The sequence below is a fragment of the Syngnathoides biaculeatus genome, chromosome 13 (assembly GCF_019802595.1).
Source record: "Syngnathoides biaculeatus isolate LvHL_M chromosome 13, ASM1980259v1, whole genome shotgun sequence".
Lineage (NCBI taxonomy): Eukaryota > Metazoa > Chordata > Actinopteri > Syngnathiformes > Syngnathidae > Syngnathoides > Syngnathoides biaculeatus.
This window is the reverse complement of record NC_084652.1, coordinates 8,998,244-9,022,677: the sequence shown is the minus strand read 5'-3', so window position 1 is coordinate 9,022,677 and position 24,434 is coordinate 8,998,244. Positions and strand designations below refer to the sequence as shown.

At 41.0% G+C, this 24,434-nt stretch overlaps 1 protein-coding gene across 1 annotated transcript in view; it reads right to left on the bottom strand.

Moving 5' to 3' along the window:
• tnr (tenascin R (restrictin, janusin)) overlaps positions 1–24,434 on the bottom strand; it is a 141,230-nt gene that overhangs the window by 52,601 nt on the left and 64,195 nt on the right. The window contains exons 6-14 of the mRNA XM_061840261.1: positions 24,207–24,426; positions 23,018–23,118; positions 22,771–22,933; positions 18,031–18,507; positions 9,993–10,112; positions 9,727–9,870; positions 9,197–9,312; positions 1,983–2,133; positions 457–635 (exon numbers count right to left, since the gene is read on the bottom strand). Of these exons, the coding sequence (XP_061696245.1) occupies positions 457–635; positions 1,983–2,133; positions 9,197–9,312; positions 9,727–9,870; positions 9,993–10,112; positions 18,031–18,507; positions 22,771–22,933; positions 23,018–23,118; positions 24,207–24,426 (1,671 nt within the window). The remainder of the gene's footprint in view (positions 1–456; positions 636–1,982; positions 2,134–9,196; positions 9,313–9,726; positions 9,871–9,992; positions 10,113–18,030; positions 18,508–22,770; positions 22,934–23,017; positions 23,119–24,206; positions 24,427–24,434) is intronic.

Below are 24,434 nucleotides of genomic sequence, written 5' to 3'. Positions count from 1 at the left end.
ATTGGCTGGCAACCAGTTCAGGGTGTACCCTTCTTCCAGCCCATTGACAGCTGGGATAGTCTCCAGCAATCCCCGCGACTCTCGTGAGGATAAGGGGCAAAGAAAATGGATGAATGGATGGATGGATGGATGGATGGATAAACAGGTCAAGATTGCACACGACGTCAGTACTTAAATAGGAACAACATAATTATTTCAGTTACTTTACTTTTCGTGACAATTTTCTTTGGTGGTATGTCCTGAGATTTTTGTCACATAAAATACATAACATGTCACGGTAAAAGTTGGGAAACAATTATTCAAAAATGCACTATCGCCTGTGTACAATACGATTATATATTCATATATATTTCATAATGTTCTTGCGTTATGTAAAGATAAAGTCATCTATTTGTATTGTTATGACAATGCATTCACATCAATTACCAATTTTAAGAAAAACAAATGCGCACTCACCTGCAGGGTGTACTGGCTGAGTGTAGGCTGAAGGCGGAACGTAGTGCGCGGGCCTTCGCCCCCCGCGAGGCCGTAACGCAAAACGATCTGATCAATCTTGGCTTTGGGCGGGGTCCACTCCAGGAAGGCCACCGTATCAGACACATCGCGCACAACCAGCTCAGCGGGGCCGTCGATCACTGCAAAAACGACGACGACGGCACCAATTAGACGATGCTGATCGACCGACGCTGACATTTGGTGACATTTATACCAAATGTTCACCGTGTGATTGTGGTAATTGAATCGATGAGTGAAAAACTTCTAAAACATTCACAATTAAGTGCAATCAAAGACTAATGAAAGTGTAATATGTGTGCAATAACCCGCCACTTATAATCTATCCGGTTTGAAATTTTGAACTGCCCTACTTTCAATGTTATTCGAAATTCCTGAGATGCACCTGTCTTTTTTTTTTTTTTTTTTTAAAAGACCTGTTTGACATTTAGAGAAGGTTGCAAATCTTTATCAAGGTGTTAATTTGGGAGTCATATTGGATGTCGTGATGGCACTTTTATTGTTAGGTGTTGTCCTGTGGGGGAACTCAATTGAATGGCATGTTTCACAGAATATGTTAAAAAAAAGTTGACCACACTTTCTTTCAAAGTGTTTCTTTGCGCTTTCTGGGTGGAAAGGGAACAAAAAAAAAAGTTTGACACATTGATGGTCCATCTTCTTTCTTGATGTAGTCACAATTGGGCCCCTGGGCCTCGTCCTAGAAAAAGAGCCCGAGCAAGACAACAGCCAAGAAGAATCTGCCGCTGGTTTTTACACTGCACACCTCATCATACTGTACTTCCGAGGTCTCCCAGGAAGAATACATCTTTCTCATAAATAAGCGAGCGCCTTCAAATTTGTCTTAACCCTCTTACGTCTTATTGCGAGCTGTCAAGAAAAATAATGAGCTCGGAGCATGAATTATTTATGAACGCTTAATTACACCATCATGACTTGAACAAAATCCTAAAAGGATATTGATGGTGTTTGGACGACAGTCTTGAGTCTGAAAGTTGATGAACAACTTTTGAATTGAATCTATTCAAAATTCATTTATGAAGCCAGCTGGATAAGGAGTAAGGGTGATACATCATTGAGACGGAGGCAGCTCATCAGTCTCTGTGTGTGTAATATTTAATATTAATATAGTACTACCTATGCTGGCAGGGAATGTGATTTGTGACTTTGTTTTAAAAAGTAGAAGTTCCAGCTAAGTATCCGATCCAAAGGTATCGTCGGCATGTAAAAAGTCGGTGATGGAGGGAGGGTGGGGGGGGGGGGGCGCCAGTAAGTCACATGGTACGTCCATCCAATCTTTCAGATTTCATATGATTTATTCTGATTGGTAAGCAAACTGGAGAATACTGTAGTCAATTTCAGGCGCATATACACAAACAACCACTCAGACTCTCTATCTTACCGATAGAAAATGTCTGTCATGCACAATTTATGTCATGTATCAAGCTGTCTGCATCTGATTTTTAACGTACATGTGGTGACGGTAGCTGTAAAGGGCTGACTGCGACCCTGGTCCCTGAGGGCCACCAGGTTCACCGCGTACTCCTCGCCCGGTCTCAGACCCGTTTGTACAAAGGATGTGATGGTGCTGGGCAGCTGGGCAGTCATCCCGCCATCATTGTCCTGAGGTAAAACAACAACAACAAAAAACATACATTGATTGGCATACAAAGCCAACCGTTGTTGGTTGCCCGATAATTCACCTATTTGCCGATTTAATTTTTTTTTTTTTGTGGTGGAGCGTATTCTAACCATTTCATTACTTGCTTTCTGGTGACATCTGGGTGCCAAAGTAAGTTGAACAGCTGAATTCAGAAAAAAAGTAGTCAGAAATAAATATTTTTTTTTTTCTAGCCTCATTCAACTCCACTTTAGCGTCTTTAATTACAGATTTTCACAATTGCTAAAAGGCTCAATTCTAATGTATGTACAAAATCTTCAGTGGGCTAAACACATTTTCAAATCCATAACTTTTAAACATGCTCCCAGTCATTGAATACATTTCACATTGTGATAAACTGTCAATATTGGCAGCATACGGTGAACACAAATGTGTATCTTTTATATGAGACATACAAGAATTCAAAACTGAACACACTTGTTTCCAATCATGTGATTAGACTATTTGGGCATGATCAAGTATTGTTGGGATGTTGCTTTCCTCTGCTGTCCAATGAATTCTCTGGTGAATTTATTTTTACTTAACTAGGCATTGTTTTTAAGGAACACAACATTACTGATAGACTGAATTGAATATGTATTATGTATGGACAATAGTTTTGGTTTCAATTTTGTGCACTACAGAGTAAGAAGTGCATACAAGAAGACGGTAATGTCAGATGCTGGCTTTTTTTTTTTCCCCCAATATCCGGAACAATCAGTGTTACGGCTGTAATGAGTCAACGTTCAGTGGTTGAGTGATTTCCGTATCAAATTACAGATGTTCTGTAACATTTGGTAGCTCTGATTAAAAAGCATGAAAAATAAAATGGAAAATGGATGCATCTCGAGTTCATGCTTTAACTCAATGTGTGGCTTCTTTTGACGTGTGAGCCCTGGAACCCCGGGGATAGTTTAAAAAAAATAATAATAAAAAATAAAAAAAATATATATATATATATAAATATATATATATGGATACAGACAAAGAAGATGGTTACAACTATTCATTAAGCTGCAGTAGGCTGATAGGCTTGTGATTTTGTCGGGCTTCGTGTGGTGTACCACCATTGGTATTCAAATATTCAACACTGGCAGGGTTACAAAATATTTTGGCAAACTTGATACCTGTGCAATCAATAGAGATGCAAAATATGGTAATATAATCCCAAATAGGTACATTTTGTGCACTTCCAATTTGAAAAATGTAACCTGTTCGTGGCTAGCGTCCCATTTTTGGGACATCATGATTTTCACGCATTATATCCTTCAGTATATCAAAATATTTGTTTTATTCTGAAGCCATAATTTGGTATCAGGAGAGGATAACTCATCGGTCAAAGTTAGCACAGAGTTATTTCCCGTTCCTTCCTGACCCAACACGGCTTCCTCAAGTAAACATGGAGTGTTTTCCAAAAGAAGAAAGGGAGAAAGATCAGTATGCAACCAAGTTTGTCTTCAAAATGCTAATCCATCAATATTATTCATGCGTAAGTGTCGTTCTAGAATAAGAGCTAATAAATAAACATATCTCTAGTATGTACCACTTCACAGAACTGATAACATACCTGTCCCAAAACTGTTAGGAGACCTTTATCTCAAAAAGGCAAAAATTGCCACCCTGCCCATGAATGTGTTTTAAAGCAAAAAAATTTCCACATGACCACAAAAAAGTGACGTAATGATAAAAAGGCTGTGAACTTTCAAAGTTTTACATCGCTCAGCCAGCATTGTCGTGATGCATATGTATCACAAGCTGTTGGAATGTACAGGCAACAACATGATGCAAAGTACCGTCGCTTGCTATTTTCTCTCTTTCAAGGTTGACAGGATGAGTCACAACATGCAATATGAGCTGTGTTTAAGCCACAAGCATCATTGAACACAACTTTGCGTTCACAAAGACATTACATAATGCAAAGACTTGTGACGCATTGTGATGTTTGAACTGCTTATAAAAGCAAGTCAAGTTCTTCGGAAAACACTGTAATGCTGTTGCTGCTGTGTATTTTCGAGGCTGGTTTCACTGGAGGAGGGAGCTACCGACAAACCGAGGTTGCCCAGTGTATGCCGTATTGTTTAGAGTAGACCGAAAAAAATGTCTACACTGTAAATTTAGTTAACCATCCTCTGCAATAATGCTTGTTGATGAGCATTGTATCTTCTATCATTAAGTCTATGGGCACACATGACCAGAGATTGAAGCACCTTTTCTAAGCAAAAAAAAAAAGTACATCCATGCAAAAAAAAAAAAAAAACAAACAAACAAACAAAAATAAAAAAAAGCATCCTCCCTGTTTACCCCAACTGCTCAAGAACTACCACAAACATACAAGGCAGTAATCCAGTGATTCCCAAACAGTGTGCCGGGACACATTAGTGTGCCGTGAGCGCTCTTCAGGTGTGTCGTGGGAAGTTATCCAATTTTATGTAATTGCTAAAAAAAAAAAAAAAAAAAAAAACAACAACAACATTTATTTAAATAAATTAAATTAAAATTAAATATTTTAAATTTAAATCATGTATCTTTATTCATGTATTTATGCCAGTGAGGCACAATGACAGACAGAACAAAAAAGTCCTCTTCTATTAGATGGCAGAAAGTACATACATTAATCTATCCATTTTTGATGACGTTTACTTTTGTTGGTGTGCCGTGGGATTTCTCAATTGTAAAACATATGCCTTGGCTCTATAAAGGTTGAAAATCACTGCACTAATCTAACTTTCCACACCGGCGAGGACTTGCGGCTGGTTGGCTAGCAAGCGCGACTAAACACTCTCCTTTCATGGTGTAGAGGCCACTCCTCTCGAAATCACTAATCATCTCCTTCAAGTACACGAATGAGATACACTTCGAAAGGAGAATGAGGAGTAGGTAACGGAAGAAGTTGGAGATGAAATGGGAACTGCTATGCTGCTTTTTTTTTTTTTTTTTCATCAATTCAGTTTTCACTTAAAACTTGTTTGGAAATACTCCAATTATAATTGTCATTCATAATTTTCTATTGGGAGATATACTCAGTGTAAATGAAGGAATTCAATGTAAACCATGATACGAATTTTAGACCAGACCACCTAGCCCTACAGGAAACACCATCCATCCATTTTCTTAGCCGCTTATCCACACGAGGCTCGCGGGAGCGGTGGAGCCTATCCCAGCGGTCAATGGGCACGCAGCCAATCGCAGGGCACAAGGAGACAAACAGCCACACTCAAAATCACACCTAGGGGCAATTTAGAGTGTCCAATTAATGTTGCTTGTTTTTTGGATGTGGGATGAAACCCGGAGAAAACCCACGCAGGCACGGGGATAACACGCAAACTCCACATGGGTGGGGCTGGGATTGAACCCGGGACCTCAGAACTGTGAGGCAAACGCTTTCCAGCTGATTCACTGTGCCACCCCTACAGGAAACTAGTTTAAAAATGTAAAAACTTGGTGGCACGTCGACCAACTGGTTAGCACGTTGGCCTCACAGTTCTGATGACCGGGGTTCATATCCGGCCTCATGTGTGTGGAGTTTCCACGTTCTCCCCGTACTGCGTGTTTTCTCTGGAGAGTTTCATCCCACATTCCAAAAACATTCATGGTAGGACTCTAAATTACCCATAGTTCTAAATGTAAGTGTGAATGGCTGTTTGTTTGTATGTGCCCTCATATTAGCTGGCGACCAGTTCAGGGTAGACCCCGACAGTGGACCGAAGAGAGCTGAGATAGGCTTCAGGGCACCCGCAACCGTATTGAGGATAAGCGCTATGGAAAATGAATGAAAGATAAAATTCACGACTGATTGAAGTGGTCTAATTCTAATTAGCGTATTTTCCGCACTATAAGGCGCACCTAAAAGCTTTTAATTTTCTCAAAAGCCGACGGTGCGCTTTATAATCCGGTGCGCTTTATACATGGATCAATATTGAGCCTTTAGTGCAGCTTCATCTAATGGATGCGTAACGTAACCCCAGCCTTTACTGTAGCATCTATTTTATGCGCCTTATATATGAAAAACGTTTCAGGATAAGCCATTCATTGAAGGCGCGCCTTATAATGTGGTGCGCCTTATAGTGCAGAAAATACAGTATATCAGCATGTCCACGTACCCATAACTGATTCATTGGTTGAAAAGATACAGAAACCTGAACCACATTCAAGTGCACGTGTGCTACCAAGCATTCGGTCTGCTGCAGTTGCACGATGTTAAGTTCACCCCTCTGTAAAAGGCAACAAATTAGACAAGTGTTTGCATAAGCAAAGGCTTTAACGCATATTTCCATTAGGAGATTGTCAAAATTCACAATCCCCCATTGCTGGATTAAATCCACAGGGGTGGCAAGACTTCAAGCTCCTAATGTGATTTCCCTCACGGCTGCGAAAGTGCAGAAAAGATGGGCGGCGGGCGGGGCGGGGGAGCGAGGGCCGCTTGCAGGGAAAAGAGGAAAGCGGAAGGAGGTGAAGGAGGATGGAGGTTACCTCTGGGCCTAGGCGGCAGTATGGCGATCGCAGCCAGGAAGTGGAAAATTGAGAGTAAAAAATGGGATGGAGGGATGAGTGGGGCGTTGAATGTTACTGGAAAGAGAGAAAGAGGGCAGCACCATGAAAGACTGGATGTGGAGAACGCAGACGGGAGTACTAAAAGCAATAAAATCAAATTAGGAGGGACTTTGAAACATTGTACATTTGAAGGGGCTTGAAAGAAATACTACTACTACAAAAAAAAAAAAAAAAAGGATATCGTCACATTCAGAGTGTGGAAACTAGTCAAACCAAAGCACATCTCCCCCAGAGGAAACCTTAAAGGAGAAAAACCAATTACTGTGAGAGGGCTGAGATTAAAGTGGCCAGAGTACCTGAGTTTACCGCCAGATTTAGATGGAGAAAGGTTTTTGATTACTGACTTTGAACCCAGCCTGACTGTGGTTTAACAAAGGGTTACGCTCTCAAAGGGGTTTACTGGATCATCCTTTTAATAGCCAATAAGCCTCACACAAGCCGGCAGTCTAATTCAAAATAGACTGAATCGGGCAAAACCATTGCATTCCCATATTTTGCTCTCTAATGCCGTATGGATGCAAAAACTCATTTCGACGACAATGAAGCCATTTTTTGTTATTCTTCATGAATCTCGTGAATCTGCACTTGCGGGCGCATCCCCGCTGCCTCACACTGACCTGTTCTTGCACTTCGAGAGCTCTGCTGAAACTGTGGAGGAATAGCTGCCATCGGAACATTTTTTAAAAATGCCCATCAATCCATCATTCACCAACAATTGGATGCAAGACTAGCAAACAGAAATTGAGCAAAGGGCCCTTGGGCAGCCGGCCGGGTTGAGAAGTGACGCGGAATTAGCAACATTTCTAACCATCTGGTACGTTTATCATCGCTTTTTGATTTTTAAATCAACTGCACATTCCAAAAACATCTAATTCTAAATGAATGACATTTAGTGTCATAGTAGCACACCATTAGGAATGATTCAAACTACTAATGTGGCAGCTGTGGCTAACATCAGCTAGTTTACAGTGCTAAAGATAGCTTAGTATTGTTAGCGATGCTGGTTTGTTGATGCTAAAAATGTCTCTTGACTACCGTAATTTCTCGAAAATAATACTAAAAATTTTCCAAAAGTATTTTCAAAAATTTAATAGAGCGCCTTATATTTAGGTATGGATGAAAAATGAAATTTTTTCTAGTTGTAAGCAGGTACATAGAGTAATAAAAAGGTATACATATACATTTTGACGTGATATTCGATGTCTTATGTTACAACATTTATATTTATTGCGGTAATGTGCGCCCCCAGCCTGAACTCAATGACATCCTTGGGGAACTTGCATTTTCCGATCGTCAGCGTAGCATGTTTGTTGCTACTGCACCAAAGATCAGAAACGACTGAGCGTGAGTTTGTTTTAACTTAAACCAAGACAAAAAATGCAGCTGAAACGCGTCATCACTCGTGCCGATGACGCCGCCATCCCGAAGTAGCGTGGCAGTCCAAAACAACGATAGCTCGCCTCAGTGGCTTCAAGTGGGTATCAAAACAACGTGAGCTCAAACTACGTAATACAAGTATCATGGGCACATAAAAAAAAAAAAAAAAACGGGATTGCACACAATTGAAATGGTCGCTTTTAAAAAAAAAAATGTGCCCATTACCCTCGTTTCTACATAGTTTTAGCTCATGTTGTTTTGATAGCAATCGCTTTCCTATGGCGTCAGGTGGGGGAGAGGCTGCACTGCGGAACCAAAACTCTTGGGATTCAAAAATTGCTTCCCCACAAACGCCATGGACCCGAAACTGTACCACGTTACCAAAGGTAGCGACGATGGATATTTTTCAGATTGGAGATGAGCCAGATGTTGCTTTTGAATTCTTGGCCAAGGACGTGTAATGTAGAGGATAAACAGCACTCTGAACAAATATTTCATGCAAAAAAATGTTGAAGTCAAACTGTGTTAAATACTTATTTAAGACTGTATAATATTAATAAAATGTTATGCCATCATTGAGCATTTATTTTAGTTGGTTGAGGAATTCTGTTCTGACAATTACAGGGACCAGGACAAGCGTGTCCTGTGGCCTCTCCTGAAATTATTTTATGGCTACATCAGCATGGGCGCAGTGATTATTATTAATGATTGTTGTATAGAACAATACAAGCACAAACGTAACAAAACATAAATACAAATAATTCATAATATTTTCAGCATATGGGTAAGGAGCAAATTGGTGGTGCGTATTGTACATTGGTAGAAGGCTTTCCCTGATTTTTTTTTTTTTTTTAGGTCAACTTTGGGGGCGCGCATTGTACCTGAGGACACATTATACTCGAGAAATTACAGTATTTATCACATTTATAATCGCATGCTATTGTGAATGGCTACGTTTGAGAATCATTTACGAGAGAGCGAGGCTTTGGATATGGTGTGCGGGGGTCAGTGAAGTGATGCTACATTCAAATCTTGCTCGCAGTTTCAACATTGCAAAGTTCTTCTTAAATGGACCAGTAATTGTAGTCTCGTTAGTACCTTGGGGATGAAGCTGATCTCCCAGCCATCGAAGGAATAGTAGGAAGGTTGCCACTGGACCTCGACTGATGTCTCCGTGATGGATTTGAAGACTAAACCATCTGGATTGGAGAGGTCTGGGGTGGAAGTCAGAGGCGCATTATTTTCCTTTGGTGACCCGCACGGCCCACATAATCACATCCATCACACGCAGAAGGTGTCCAATGTTGAAGTTTTCCCTCTTTTCCAAACGACACCTCACGTAATAGATTGCTAAACCTTTCCAAACACGTTTTAAAACACTGCTTCAATTTTTCAATTTTGAGCTTTCTATTACTGATTGACTTTCCATATCAGTAAGTAGGGAAGCAAAACCCTTCCAAAAGCAGTGCGTGTACTCCTGTCCGTGTGTTCGCGTGCGAGGAAACGGGAACCCGGTGGCACAGTGGCGCAGTTGACATTCTCACTTTTGTCCGTGCAAGGAAGCGTACCGTATTTATTTTCTTCATGCATTCAATATGAAAATAAATAAAACATGACGGCAGACTTACAGGTTGCGACAGTAATGCTGGCAGGAACACTGATGCTGTTATTAATGACGGCAAACACGTTGACGTTGTACTCCATCCCTGCACCCAGTTCCGAGATGGTGCAGGAAGTGGTATTCCCCGGGAGCCGGATTTCAAGTTGGACACCTGAGAAATGCAAAATACATCCAAGGTAGATCTTATTTATTATTTCGAGGCTCATCGTCAACTTATTTTTTTTTTAAGGCATGGGGTGCTCTTTGAAGTCCAAGCCCATCTTCCAGTCTCACCTCCCGGGCTGTTTGGTGTGTAGGTCATGAGATAATCCGTCAGAACCACAGAACCTTCCCACTCCAGTTCAATCTCTTGATCTGTTGCACCTCGGACCTTCAGATTCATGACAGGTGCAACTGTTGAGGGAGAACAACTGAATTCAGTCTAATGTGCGGCAGAAAGGATAAATCACAATGTCGTGTGATTAGTAGGAAAGATATTGCGAGTGTTTCAGTGCTTGCACGTGCGCCAACCGCTTATTAGAGCAACAGTGATAATTACGTCTTCGATATGTTGATCACCTGACTAATCAGTGCAATTTACTTGAAGTCACTGTTCAATACAGACCACCAAACAAAAGGGTATTCAGCAACAAAAAAAAAGAAAGTAAAGAAAAATACAGAAATAAACCAAAATTTGAATGCACTGCATCCCCAGGAAATATGCAACAACCCCTGATTTAATTATTAATTCTTTGAATTACCAAAAAATATTTTTATTGATAAAACTGACTATCATGAAGTCATTTATTTACTTTTATTTCACAGGTGCATCTCGATAAATTCTGTTTTCCGACTAAAACCAAAGTAATTCTTAAAGTGTATATTGTAACAATCATAATAATCCTATATTGTACAGAATGAAAATATCTTTTCCACGTTAATAAATATAAAATCATGAGACTAAAGGTTTTTTTTTGTTTTTTTTTTTTCTACTGATATGTATTTGGGTGCCGGCATGGTGTCTCAGCTGGTAAAGCGTTGGCTTCACAGTTCTGAGGACGCGGGTTTGATCCCGGACCCGCCTGTGTGGAGTTTGCGTATTCTCCCCGTGGCTGCGTGGGTTTTCCCCGGGCACTCCGGTTTCCTCACACATCCCAAAAACATGCAACATTAATTGGACACTCTAAATTGCCCCTAGGTGTGATTGTGAGTGTGGCTGTTTGTCTCTTATGTGCCCTGCGATTGGCTGGCAACCAGTTCAGGGTGTGCCCCGCCTGGGACAGGCTACAGCACTCCCGTGACCCTTGTGAGGATAAGCAGCAAAGAAAATGGATGGATGGATGGATAATGTATTTGGAAAAAAGTCTCTGAATTCACTTTGCAGGTTCTTCAAGAATTTATGACTTTATAACTTTTTTATTGATGTGCAACTTATCTGGGGAAAAAAAAAAATCTTTGTAATAAGAGCCTTGAACCCTTGGTCTATTATTCTATGCGCTACTGTCAACTTTTCAAATTAGATTTTTTTGAACAAGCTTCATTTCTTCTGTGGAAAGTGAAGGACCAGCCACAAGCAGCAAAGTGTTCACACAAAAAGCAGAGCACAGTCCACCCGGGCTGAAATGGCAAATCGCGAAGTCAAGTCACACGTCGAGAGGTGCTGTTGAATGCGAATGCGCCAGCATAAACAAGAGTGTTTACAGTTCATTTGGCCAAAAACAACCGCACTGAAGGAAGGGACGCAGGCGAAAGGTACAGCGGATCAAAGGAAACCTGATGGCATCGGCGTGAGTTGGCGAAACGAGCGGACGGACTCAAGCTCAGGAGATAAGACGGGAGGTGGCAGCGGCATGAAACGAGGGACATATGATGAATAGAATAAAGGAGCGTTTGGAGAGCCAGATTGAAAAGCAAATGGCATCTCCTCATCGTCATCTGTGCATCCTGTGATATTGGACTTTACAACCCGGTGCTGAATCCTCCAGAGGGAGTCTTGGGATTCTTTAGTGGCCTTTTCAGCTACCCCTTGACAGATGGCCATAGGCTGCTTAGCATATTGGTCACTTTGTAGCACTCAATCTGGATGAAAGGGGAGGAGGGACCCCTGAGTTGGAGACATTTATGCATTTCGAACAGCCAGAGTGTCATCAATTCTGAGAAAGGAGATAACTCAGCATAATTGCAGTAATCAGTGACAGATGAAAAACAATTTGATGACACACTGTATGAAGAGAACATGATTATTTAAGTAAGGTTCGAGTACGGTGAAATGGTGCAAATTTCGGCTTATGAAAAACACGATCTCGTTCAAAAATAAATCTTCAAGGAGCATCTCGTAATTTCCGGCCTATAAGCCACGACTTTTTTCACACGCTTTCAACCCTGCGATTAATGCGGTGATGCGGCTAATTTGTGCATTTTTTTCCCTCTCGAGCGGAAAAGGTAAGAGTGAGACAGGTGGAATATATGTGCCGAGGAGGTGACTTTTACCGGTCCAGCCCTGTTAGCGCTGCGCTACGCGTTACTGCCGTGTCTCAGTGATTTTTACCAGTATGTTTTTTTTTTAGTCCTCCACCGGCCCTGTTAGCCCGGTGGCGCTAGTGTTAAGATCTCTGTGTACCGTCTTTCTTTGTAAATAACTTGTGTTTCAATGTCGGTTTCACTTGCGGCTTTTACACGGCTGCGGCCTATATGTGGTATTTCCTCGTACTGGGTGAGGCTTATTACCAGGTGCGCTCTGTAGGCCGGGAATTACGGTACATCGGATCTCTGTTGAAATCGACTACATTTTTCAAGCAACATTTGGATGTGGATCACAGTATAAAAATAAAAGATGCATGAAATAGTATTACATTAAAATGGGGCCTCAATTGTCCGGAGGGGAGAAAAATTACAAACATACCTGCTAATATGAACATAGAGGGCCTGCTTAAATATACCCTGTTAACGTCACGTGCTGTGCACACACTGTAAATCGAGACTCTAGCAAGAGAATTAAAGAGCATTAAACAGGTACAGTATATGGTCAACTGATCATTTGACATTTTTGGCCTCTCATCTTCCAATAGGCGTATTTAGAGAAGAGTTTTGACTCGTTTGCCCAATAGCATCATCAAACTATAATGTTCCTTGGAGTAGAAAAATGTCCAGCCAACAATGCCACCTTTGTTTTTTGTTTTGTTTTTTTTTTAATGCAACTTGAGGGGAGCTAAATGCTCAAATTTTGAACTTCTAAAGCTCACTGTTGTTTAGGGAAGTATCCTTCGAAAGGCTTTCTCCTTTTGAGAGGGTGAGTGAAGGTGAGTCTTCAAGGCTCATTAGATGTAATCAGTATTCTAGCATAGGCGGCTAGACTAGATTCTATGTAACTAAAACCTTGACGGTTGAATCTGGGTGACAACAAAAGGTCAATAAATCATTCGGGTTCACCTTCGGGGTGCATTGGATAATAGTCCTCTGGAGAAGCCACCTAAGTCAAATTCTTCGGGTAAGGTTTATAAATGTAGAGCCACAATATAACACCTGCACAATCTAATGAGCTATACCGAAAATGTGATTGCTCAAAGGCAATCATTTTTGGACTGACACTTTCAGAGAGATATTGGCGGTATTAATTTGAGTGTATTTTTGTTGTGCATGGTGAGTATGTTTTTTATTTAAAATGTGCACCGTTGTAATGCATTCTGAGAAGTAGAACACGTTTTCATGCGCTATTTACCAGTCGTAATCGTCAACTCCCAACACATTCAAAGAATAATGAAACCGGTCGTCACAGCCACTTTTTCATGGTGAATGGTCAAGGTTTGACTCCATTCTACGATATACATTACACGTTTTAAGTTAAAGTGTCACGATGAAGCAATCTCCATCCATCGGTCTAGTTGGAGTTCATCTGATTACGAGCTCTGGAATTACCAGGAATGACTGCTTTGACCCAAAGCTTAAGGTCTTCGTGTCGATTGGTGAAACTGGTGTCAGGGGTGAATATTTCTAACTTTGGAAGGCGCATATTAATGAAATATTATAAAACAACAACAAAAAATCCATATTTTCACTGTTATTGTACAGTGTTTTATTTAAGCCATTCTGATGCAATTTGTTTTGGTTTTTTTTATGATCCATGTTAACAATTCTGCACTGTTAAAAAAAGAATATTGACTCCTATTTAAATAAACAGAGATTTCGGCCCAAATCGGAAGTAACCCTAAATTAAAGATGCACTGATGCTCATACCTGTTTCGGTTATTAATACGCGTAAACCTCCCTACCCTGAAATTGACTTTACCATGCCACCATTGTGTGTGTGTGTGGTGTGTGTGTGTGTGTGTGTGTGTGTGGAGATATTTAAACAACACTGATTACAAAACTGGTGAAGAACTGGCGACCGGCAAGCACATTACGCCCACATTCTGGCTGATCGCTCGCTCCACTCCACATTTAGTGTGGTGTGTTGCATTTCTTTGATGATCCGGAGCACTTGATAATTAGGACTCATATTCTGTTTGTTTTGGAATTACTGTATAATGTGCACAAGAATTGTTATAAGCCCCAATTTTGAGCAATGTTGCTTTATAGTGACATTTTGCTTTTTCCAGTTAAACTAATTTGCACTTGTGCATGTGTTCTAAATATGAAACCGTTATTGGTAACTCCATGCATCTCCGTGTCAGTTTTTCTATTTTGCTCGTTTGTTATTTTTCAAGCGTTTCTGATGTAATTAATGCTGGGTGGCTGTACAGAAAGGCTTGAATTTACACTAGCAGCTACATAACAGCTGCGTGAACTGCGTTCAATTACACTTGGTAACGAAAGTTAAAGTGTTGGTCTTAGTGTGCAGTACTATAATATGTGGTACTTCGGGAAGGAACTATTTTTTAAATTTTTAGTTAACACAATGCGATCACAACTGTAATGATTCTTTTTTTTTATACAGAATTTTGTTATGTTTTTATATCAAATAATTACCTTAAAAAGTGTTATTTGAGTGAAATGTAAGACATTTTTGAAAAATTGTGTTTTTGTTTATGATCTTATTCATCCATTTTCTTTGCCGCTTATCCGCACAAAGGTTGCAATCAACGGGCAGGAGGCAGGGTGCACCCTGAACTGGTTGCCAGCCAATCGCAGGGCACATAGAGACAAACAACAAGTCGCACTCTCAATCACACCTAGGGGAAATTTAGAGTGCCCAATTAATGTATGTTTTGGGGATGTGGGAGGAAACCAGAGTTCCCGGAGAAAACCCACCCAGGCACGTAGAGAGTATGCAAACTCCACACACCTCAGAACTCTGAGGCAAAGACTTTACCAGCTGAGCCACCGTGCCGCCTTATGATCTCATATTAAACATTATTCTTACAAGTGTAAGACATATCAATCAATGATCAAGTCTCAGTCCTCAAATGTGCTTGTACTCAATGTGAAAAAAACTTGTAACAGTGCATCCCTAATACTGGTTATCAGCCAAACAGTGGCTGAAAAAAAAGTGTTTCTTTAGGGAAATTTGTGACGTTTTTGTATTGCATTCAAGTCAATAAGATGCATCTAGTTAGAAGCAGTACAAAAAAAAATAATAATAATTTCACAAGGATTCTTGCGCTAAAAAGTAAACTTCTGATAAAGTATGTGACTATAATATGAGTGGTTACTGGAGTGATGGTGAAATGTCTTTGCTGTCAAGATGAGATGGCACTCAGTTCAAGTTGATCTCTGCTTTGTGGGTGGATAGATGTGGATGTCAAAAATATAGTTTCCTCTTATCTCACACCTGAAGCGTTCCATTTTAAGTCAACAGCCATCATTAATGCTCCGAGTGAGAGGTCAGAGGCCGCTAGAAACATATTTCGCTCTCCTGCTCTTTTTTTATACTGAGAAACACTTGAGCCCGTCAACCTACGGGTCTGCAGTAATTGGACCGCTTTGTTTGGTATTCAGCAAAAAGAAGCACCTATTTTCACATCTAATTGCAACGGTATTAGCAAGTCAGACTACCTGACTTGGAGATAAATAGGATGGCAATGAGGGATCAACCAGAGAATACCGGCTATCTGTCATCCGCTCCCCTGTCTGTCCTCATCTATCACTCGCCTCCCAAATGGCATAGGAGGATCTGATATTTGGCGCGGAGGTGCACGGAACAAAGACGTGGGAGACTCCCGGGCCGACTCAGCAGCAGCTAATGTGACGCTTCTCTCACAGGATGAATGTGGCGTTTTGACAAATGAATGCTTCTACACCTTCTGGTGTCCGGCTAGTGGCGCACGCCGCCGCCTGCATTCAAATGAGGTGGGCACATAAAAAACATGATGGGAAAGGCGGCCACCTACAAAAATGATGGCAGTAAGAGCTTGTTTTCTGTAATTACGGTGCACAATTTAAACAGGAAATGCAGCACCACGATCTGTGGGGCTTGACTATGCCACCAAGCGGTGCATTTAAATACCGGTACCTCGGTTTTCAAACGAAAATGTTGCGATTTTTTTTGTTTTATTTTAGTTTTCGAACAAAAATCGGTATTCGAACACCCCGACCACCTGACCCACGACGATTTGTTATTGTGCTTTCGAACGCACCTCTGAAAAAAACGGAAAAGACGTAACGCGCGTGTTGACTCACACACTCCTCTGTTTCCCAGTACTGTAGTGACTTCTTTTCTTCAAATTGAGCAATATTAACCCCCGATCAAGCTCCAAACAAGGCAAGTGGTGCAAAAATCAAAGTGGTGCGTAAAACTGCCGACTTCAAGAAGGATTTGATAGCTGAATATGAATCTGGCGTACGTGTTTCTGAGCTATCGATGAAGTATGGCATAGTGAAATTGACGATCAGCACCATTCTGAAACTCAAGAATGCCCTCAAAGCAAGTGATGTTGCTGAAGGAGCAACCGTGTTGACCGAGCAGAGGCCACAGATCTCGGAGGAAGTCGAAAAGTTGCTTCTTATTTTCGTGAACGAGCAGCAGTTAGCTGGGGATAGTGTTGGCGAGGAAGGGAGGAGATGTCGTCTGATGAGGCTGAAGGCAGGAAGGATGTCTCAAGTGCCCATATTAAAGCTATCTGTGCTAAATGGAATGACATCCATAATTTTGTAGAGCTTCACCTGAATATCAGAAAAAGCTTAAAAAAAAGAAAAAAAAATTCGCTTAATTTTTTAGGTTTGGAACGCATTATTTAATTTTCCATTCATTGAAATGGAAAAACGTGCTTTGGTTTGACAAGCCAATACTTAGCACCAATGTTCCCTCTAATTTTTGACGTGTCTGAGCAAACACACTAAGGCTGTGAGCGCCCCCTTTGACCACTGTGAGCAACATCCCACGTATGCACTGTGGTCAATCAGTGTCGTCCATTGAAGTTTACTTGGCTCATTAAAAGGTTCAGATTACATTTTTAAGAACAATTACGTGTTTTTGCAAATTTACACTGAAAATGTCAACAAACAAAAAAATACAAATGCATACCATGCCAACTATAAACTATAAATTTGAAATGACGCTTCCAACTTTGTTTCATTTTTTTAAACCCACAATGATATCCCCGTCTGTTTTTCTTTGTGTAAAACTGAATTATTGCTTGATGAATATCTTTCGCAATGCATGTTGAAAACTGAATGATGCTCCCAAACAGTTTTAAGGTTAATGTTATGTTGCCTCCAATATTTAAAATATAGAATTAGATTTTTCGTCATATAATCTGTGCTTTCATCTTCAATGAGGCTGTGCCAAGGGGGATTTTTAACATTATACACCATCTCATCCTGCACGTTCTACTTTGGCTTCAGACCAGACCTTTTTTACTCAAAAAAAAAGAGAAAATCTCATCCAGTTTCACCACTTTTTCTAATATGATTCACATACCCCGGTGTTTGTAATTATAAGTGTACCCCTTTAAAATGGGGGGGGGGGGGCAGGTAAACTAGGAAGTAGAATGTGTGGCCTGGTGTGGCCGAGCAACAGCTCTTTGTGAGAGCCAGTGTGTTGCCGTGTTAATTTAAAGAAAAACAAAACAAAACAAAAAAACACGTCAAGCTGTAGTTCACTGCGCTGGTTCTGTTTTCCTCTGCGCTGTGAGTGTGCGGCAAGTGCGCAAATGCACAGTTACGCAGCTGAGAGGGAACATTGCTTACCCCCTCTTTACCAACGTAAATAAAGACCCGCTTTCACACATACCCCAATCAAAAACGTACCAGACGAATATATTCAGCGGTAGAAGTTTACAGTTGGATTCCACTTGACGAATATAAACGTCCACGGCGGTGAATGAGTCAAGGAATAAATGCTTTTTAAACAATTGAGGAACAATTTGATGTGAAAGAGATAAGAATCAGAATGTACCCGAATTGCAGTCATCTCCAGCATACCCATCCTGGCACACACAGAATCCGTCCTTGCAGATCCCCTTCCGGCTGCAGTTGTTGGCGCAGTACACCAGCGAGCAGTCTTCCCCCACGTACCCGGGTCGGCACTGGCACGTCCCGTTGACGCAGAGCCCTTGGTCCGAGCAGTCGTTCACACACCTCCCGACCATGCAGTCCTCCCCGGTGAAGGAATCCTCGCACATACACTCCCCGTCGATGCACAGGCCGCGGCCGGAGCAGTCGGCCGGGCACCGAGGTTCGGAGCAGTTTTCACCGGCGAAGTCACGATCGCAAATGCACTCCCCTTCGATACACACGCCCTGCCCGGAGCAGTCGTCAGGGCAACGGGGCTCTGAGCAGTTTTTGCCGGTCCAGCCTTCGTCACAAATGCAGCCACATAGCTCCGGGCTGAAGCTGCCGTGGCCGTTGCATCCTGGGAAATAGTCGAAACGGCCTGGGGAAACATTTTCACATGAAACAATGTTGGAGTGGTTTAAAAATAAATACATGTACAGAGTTAACTGAGTTTTACAGTGAAGAAAATAAGTATTTGAACACCCTGCTATATTGCAAGCGCTCCCACTGAGAAATCATGGAGGGGTCTGAAATTGTCATTGTAGGCGCATGTCCACTGTGAGAGAGAGAATCTAAAAAGAAAAATCCAGAAATCACAATGTATGATTTTTTTTATTGATTTATTTGTGTGATGCAGCTGCAAATAACTATTTGAACACCTGAGAAAAACAATGTTAATATTTGGTACAGTAGCCTTTGTTTGCAAATACAGAGGTCAAACGTTTCCTGTAGTTGTTCACCAGGTTTGCGCACACTGCAGGAGGGATTTTGGCCCACTCCTCCACACAGATCCACACAGATAGCTCAGACAGATTTCTGGGCTGTCGCTGAGAAACACAGAGTTTCAGCTGACTCCAAAGATTTTCTATTGGGTTTAGGTCTGGAGACTGGCTAGGCCACGCCAGAACCTTGATATGCTTCCTACGGAGCCACTCCTTGGTTTTCCTGGCTGTGTGCTTCGCGTCATTGTCATGTTGAAAGACCCAGCCACGACCCATTTTCAATCCTCTGACAGAGGGAAAGAGGGTGTTCCCCAAAATCTCACAATACGTGGTTGCGGTATTCCTCTCCTAAATACAGTGCAGTTGTCCTGTCCCATGTGCAGAAAAACACCCCCAAAGCATGATGCTACCACCCCCATGCTTCACAGTAGGGATGGTGTTCTTGGGATGGAACTCATCATTCGTCTTCCTCCAAACACCGTTAGTGGCATTATGACCAATAAGTTACATTCTGGTCTCATCTGACCCCAAACCTTTCTCCCGTGACTCCTCTGTATCATCTAAATGGTCATTGGCAAACTTAAGACGGGCCTTGACATGTTCTGGTTTGAGCAGGGGTACCTTCCGTGCCATGCATGATTTCAAACCATGACGTCTTAGTGTATTACCAACAGTCACCTTGGAAGCGGTGGTCCCAGCTCTTTTCAGGTCATTGACCAAGTACTGAGCTGATTCCTGATCTTTCTAATGATCATTGAGAGCCCACGAGGTGATATCTTGCATGGGGCTCCACTCCAATTGAGATTGATCATCTTGTTTAACTTCTTCCATTTTCTAATGAGTGCTCCAACAGTGGACTTTTTATCACCAAGCTGCTTGGCAATTTCTCCATAGGGATTTCCAACTGTGTGGAGTTGAAACATTTTTTGTCTCTGGTGTCTTTGGACTGCTCTTTGCTCTTGGCCACGTTACAAGTTCGAGTCTTACTGATTGTATGGAGTGGACAGGTGTCTTTATCCAGCTAACGACCTCACATAGGTGCATCTGATTGAGGATAAAACATGGAGTGGAGGTGGATTTTTGAAGGCAGACTAACAGCTCTTTAAGGGTCATAATTCTCGCTGACAGACAGGTGTTCAAATACTCATTTGCAGCTGTATCACACAAATCGTTAAAAAAAAAAAAAAAAACTCCTCCATGATTTCTAAGTGGGAGAACTTGCAATATAGCAGGATGTTCATATACTTATTTTCTTCGGTGTAGCTGTAATGCTATAACTTTGAATGCAATGCACCCCATGTATTTGAGGTTCAACATTCGCCTGTTTACAGATTTTTTTGGGTGGGGAACATATCCTATGATATATTTGCTTGTTTTTGTGCTCAAGCCAAAGCTATGTCTTATATAAAAGTATTGCTTTGGCGCTATCTTGTGGCATTTTGGAGGCAAGCTATAAATTAAACTCATCTCAAGGCACTACTGTTAACCAATGATTGTTCTCGTGTATTATCATCACACTGCCAAAGTGGGATGAGGGGCTCAAGGTACAGTAACTGTTTGACACTGACAAAAAGGACATTTTATATACGACAGACACTTTGGATTTGGCCATTAAACCTACAAAAACCTGACAATGAAAGAACACTGAAAGCTCCTGTAATCATAAATTATTAAGATGAAGAATTACAATTGAAGAGTTGGGTTTTATGTGTTAAACTGGCAATATTGTGCGCAACCTTACTAATTTACGGAGCCCCTACAGGGATATGGAAATAAAAATGTGATTTTAATGAGAAACTTCTACCTGCGGTAGCTTCTTGTGTTCGGGTAGCTGTAAAGTAGTTTATTTAATACTTGCTTCCAGCGTGTCAGCTGACAGAATGGTCTATGTCCTCAAAACAAGGAATGTACCAACTAAAAGAAGATAAGGTGAATATAAATGTAAACTTTCATCACACAAATATAGAATAGCTGAGCATTATTTTAGTTTGTGTGTATAAATAAGCTACCACTCACTCTTCTATGTCCCTTTCAGGGCTCCACACTAATTGGTATTACTAATTTTAAAAAGTCTATACATACATAAAACGTGCTCTTTTTTTAAAATAAGCAAGAATAAAATAAGCATTAAATGTCACACGGCACAGAATCCTAAGAAGTGGGGATGAAAAATGTATTTGATCTTATCCCTGGTTTTTAGCTTTTGTTAGCTCACCCTTTTATCTAAGGTGAGCTTGAAATGCCTTCGGGGCTCGAATCTTTATACAATAGCTTTCGCTTTCATCCTGCGCACGCTCGGAGTCGGGGTGAAATCCGGAGTGAATTGCCCCCGAAATGCAGCGTGTAATTAGACTGAGGATACAGCTCTTTTTCGTCCGACCCGGATATGCTAGTCAGACTTGACTAGGCGTGCGAGTTATTCCATTTTCCAGTGTCCCGTGTCAACCGGAGGCAGAAACTCGAGCTTTCCGCTCCAAAAGAAAGCGGTGCCTTGACTTACAAGTTCAATTCCTTCAGTCACCACACTCACTACTTAAAACATTGGTATGAATGGAAGTGCCATTAATGCATTCCAGTCACACACAAAACAAACAAAATAATGTTTGGTAATGTGTTTTAATGAGAATAACTGCCCTCTATAATATTGTGCTTCATAAGAACATACAGTAATGAGAATTAAAAAAGAATTTGAAGAATTAAACACTGAGTGCATCATGATTTCAGGCTTCAATGCCCCTTGAGATGTTGCTCTTGTTGCTCTGCGCCCCTTCTCTACCAGGGACCAGTACAATAAAGACATTCGTTGCACAATACTTGGGGGGGGGGGGGGAATTGTGATTTTTTAAATTTTTAAACTTCCAATATATACTGCAATTTGAAATAATTAGGAATCAGTATCGAGAATGGTCTTTCGAAACAAAGTGGATTAAAGTTCAGTTATAATTCCAAACATGTTCATAATCCAGAATTTCAAATTAAGTTAATTTGAGTTTTGTTTTGTTTTTTCACACATGTATGCTGCAGAGAAGCTATTACTCTCAAAACTCGCATTTTATTTCCCCATGTTGCCACCCATTCAGTAAACACCATTAGTCGGCTCCAGCTTTGAGCTTGCAAGCTCAAAAACATGAGGGACATTTTTTTTTTTTTTTAGGAATTCAAACAAAAACACAGAGTTCAAGATGACAGGAAAGATGGTGAAATGACCAATAAGTGAATTGTTAATATGAATACAGTGACAAAATATTTGATCACATCTACTCTACTCAGTATTACGCAACAAAATAAATTCCGTACTATCACACAGTGTGATTGGACAATGTTTTAACAAAAGCATTTTGATAAAAAATAATTTTCCTAAAAATCCATTTTGAAAAGAATCAAGGAACACGTTTCATAGTGATATATATGCCATTAGCATATCCAAACGGGTCCCTCTGCTGGTCCCTTTTAACATTGCAGTTAATTCGCTATGTAGTACAGTCCACCAGCACCACAGTGGACCCTGCGATGTGACAATTGCGCACACATACATCCCAATGGTAATCCTGAAACCAATATTGTGCAGCAGAGAAGGCTCAGCTAAGAGAGTAAACCACTAATAGTCATTTTTACCAGGTAGTATTGTTCCATTGTTTGTCTTCATGTGATGCAGCAACATTTGTATTCAAATGTCCTCCACATAAAAGGTTATAACTACAGCAACATTGATTCTAGTTTCATTAGCTTGTCGATGGTGTTTTGCATTTAGCTAGCAGACTTTCATAATTTATGTGCTTCAAATTCTATTTTGTTTGAGGTCAAACTCCAACTCCAAGAATCACTACAGTGTCACAAGAAGCTGGGAAAAGCACACTGCATCAACTCACATGGCAAAGGTCATCAATAGGGGAGAACAGGTTTCCCCCAGACTCACTCACCCATGGCTGGGTTCTCCTTACAGCAACCTGATCCACATTGAGTCCGCAGCATGGAAAGCTCTCTCTCCAGCATCTCCACTCTGGTGGCCAGCTGCTGGATTGTGACAGTCGCCGGACAACCACACGCCGCTTTGGGGATGTTGATACGGTGAGTGAATGTAACCTGAAAAAAAAGAACTTTTTTGGGGGGGGGGGCGGGCGGGGGTGGGTCGCTTTCATTTTTAGATAATCGGGTAGAAAATCCAACCTGGCTCTCTGCATCCAGCGTCTGTTCGGTGTACTCTGTCGGTCCAGCTTGGTCCAGTGGTTGTTCTACAGAAGCTCGGGACCCAAGCTCAGCACGGGGCCCTTGGAAAGTGAAAGACTTTTTTGACATTCTGACTTACACCAGTGGTTCTCAGACTCGGCTCCACGAGACACAAAATAGTTGATGATAAATTGCCATATTATTTTTTAAAAAGTGCAGATCTCCATATTGGACCTGGGCATCTATTGTATCACATAAATCTGACTTACCTGCATGAATTAAGTTGTTTTGCATACAAATACATAAATGCTGTTTCTTCTCAAATTTTGGGGAGGAGACATTCGTACACCTAATAACATAATTGTCAAAGTTATTTCAACTTACTGTTACAAAAGTTTAAAAAAAAGAAATACCAATTGCTATAAATCGTGGGGTTTCTTTCTATTTTATGAAAATGTCAAAAAAATGAACTTTTCAATTACAGTACAGATTTAGTTCTATTTTTAAGAAAGGTGTAATATTACAAGAATAAAGATCTTAAATTCACTTATTAACATATAGCTTTCTTCCCCATTAAACTTTGATTTTATATCATAATATTTATGACTGTAAAAAACAACTATTCTTGGATGATGACTTTAATTCATCTCTGTTTTTACAAAGACTGACTTTTTTTCATGGAAAGATAATTTGATTCTTATAATAATGCAACTTTTTTCTCTTAATAATGACCTCTTCAACAGCGTTTCTCCAAAAATATTTAGCTTTTTGCCACATATAGCATTTAAAGCTAAGTTGTGTTTAATTGGCATCCTCATTAAAAAAAAAAAAAAAAAAAATCTCCCCTGAAAGTTGTCCCGAGAGCCAAAAAGTTTGAGAACCCCTGATTGACACATAAACTTTTACCCATTGCTGTACTGAATCTCCATGAACGCCACATTTGGTGTTCCAAATGGAAGGAGGATGCGTGAAGTATTTTGTTCAAACGCACTTAAGCCGCAAATAAAACCGTGAATTAAACACTCTTGTAAATTAGACCTTGACCTTTTTACTTGGCAGACAAACAAGCAGCTGCGCTGTTGGTCAAGTGGAGTTTAACCGCAGGCCTTGAACTTGAAACACCCCTCGCATTCTGTGCGAACAAACGCCGATCAAAGCCCGCCGAAACAAATCAATGAGAAAGCCTCACCATTCTCTGGGGCGGGTGGTGCAGCGGTGTCAAGGTCGACCGAGCACAGAGATTCCACGGGTACGTTGATGTTGTAGACGTGGTTGAAGACCAGAGGTTGGTCCTGCGTCGTCTGGTTGGGTGCCGAAGCTGAAGGGGTTTCTCCATCAGGGACTTGTCTCCTCACCCGGGTCGTCCGCACCAGCTTGTTGTCTCCGGAGGGAGCAGCCGAAGCGGCACCCTACAAAA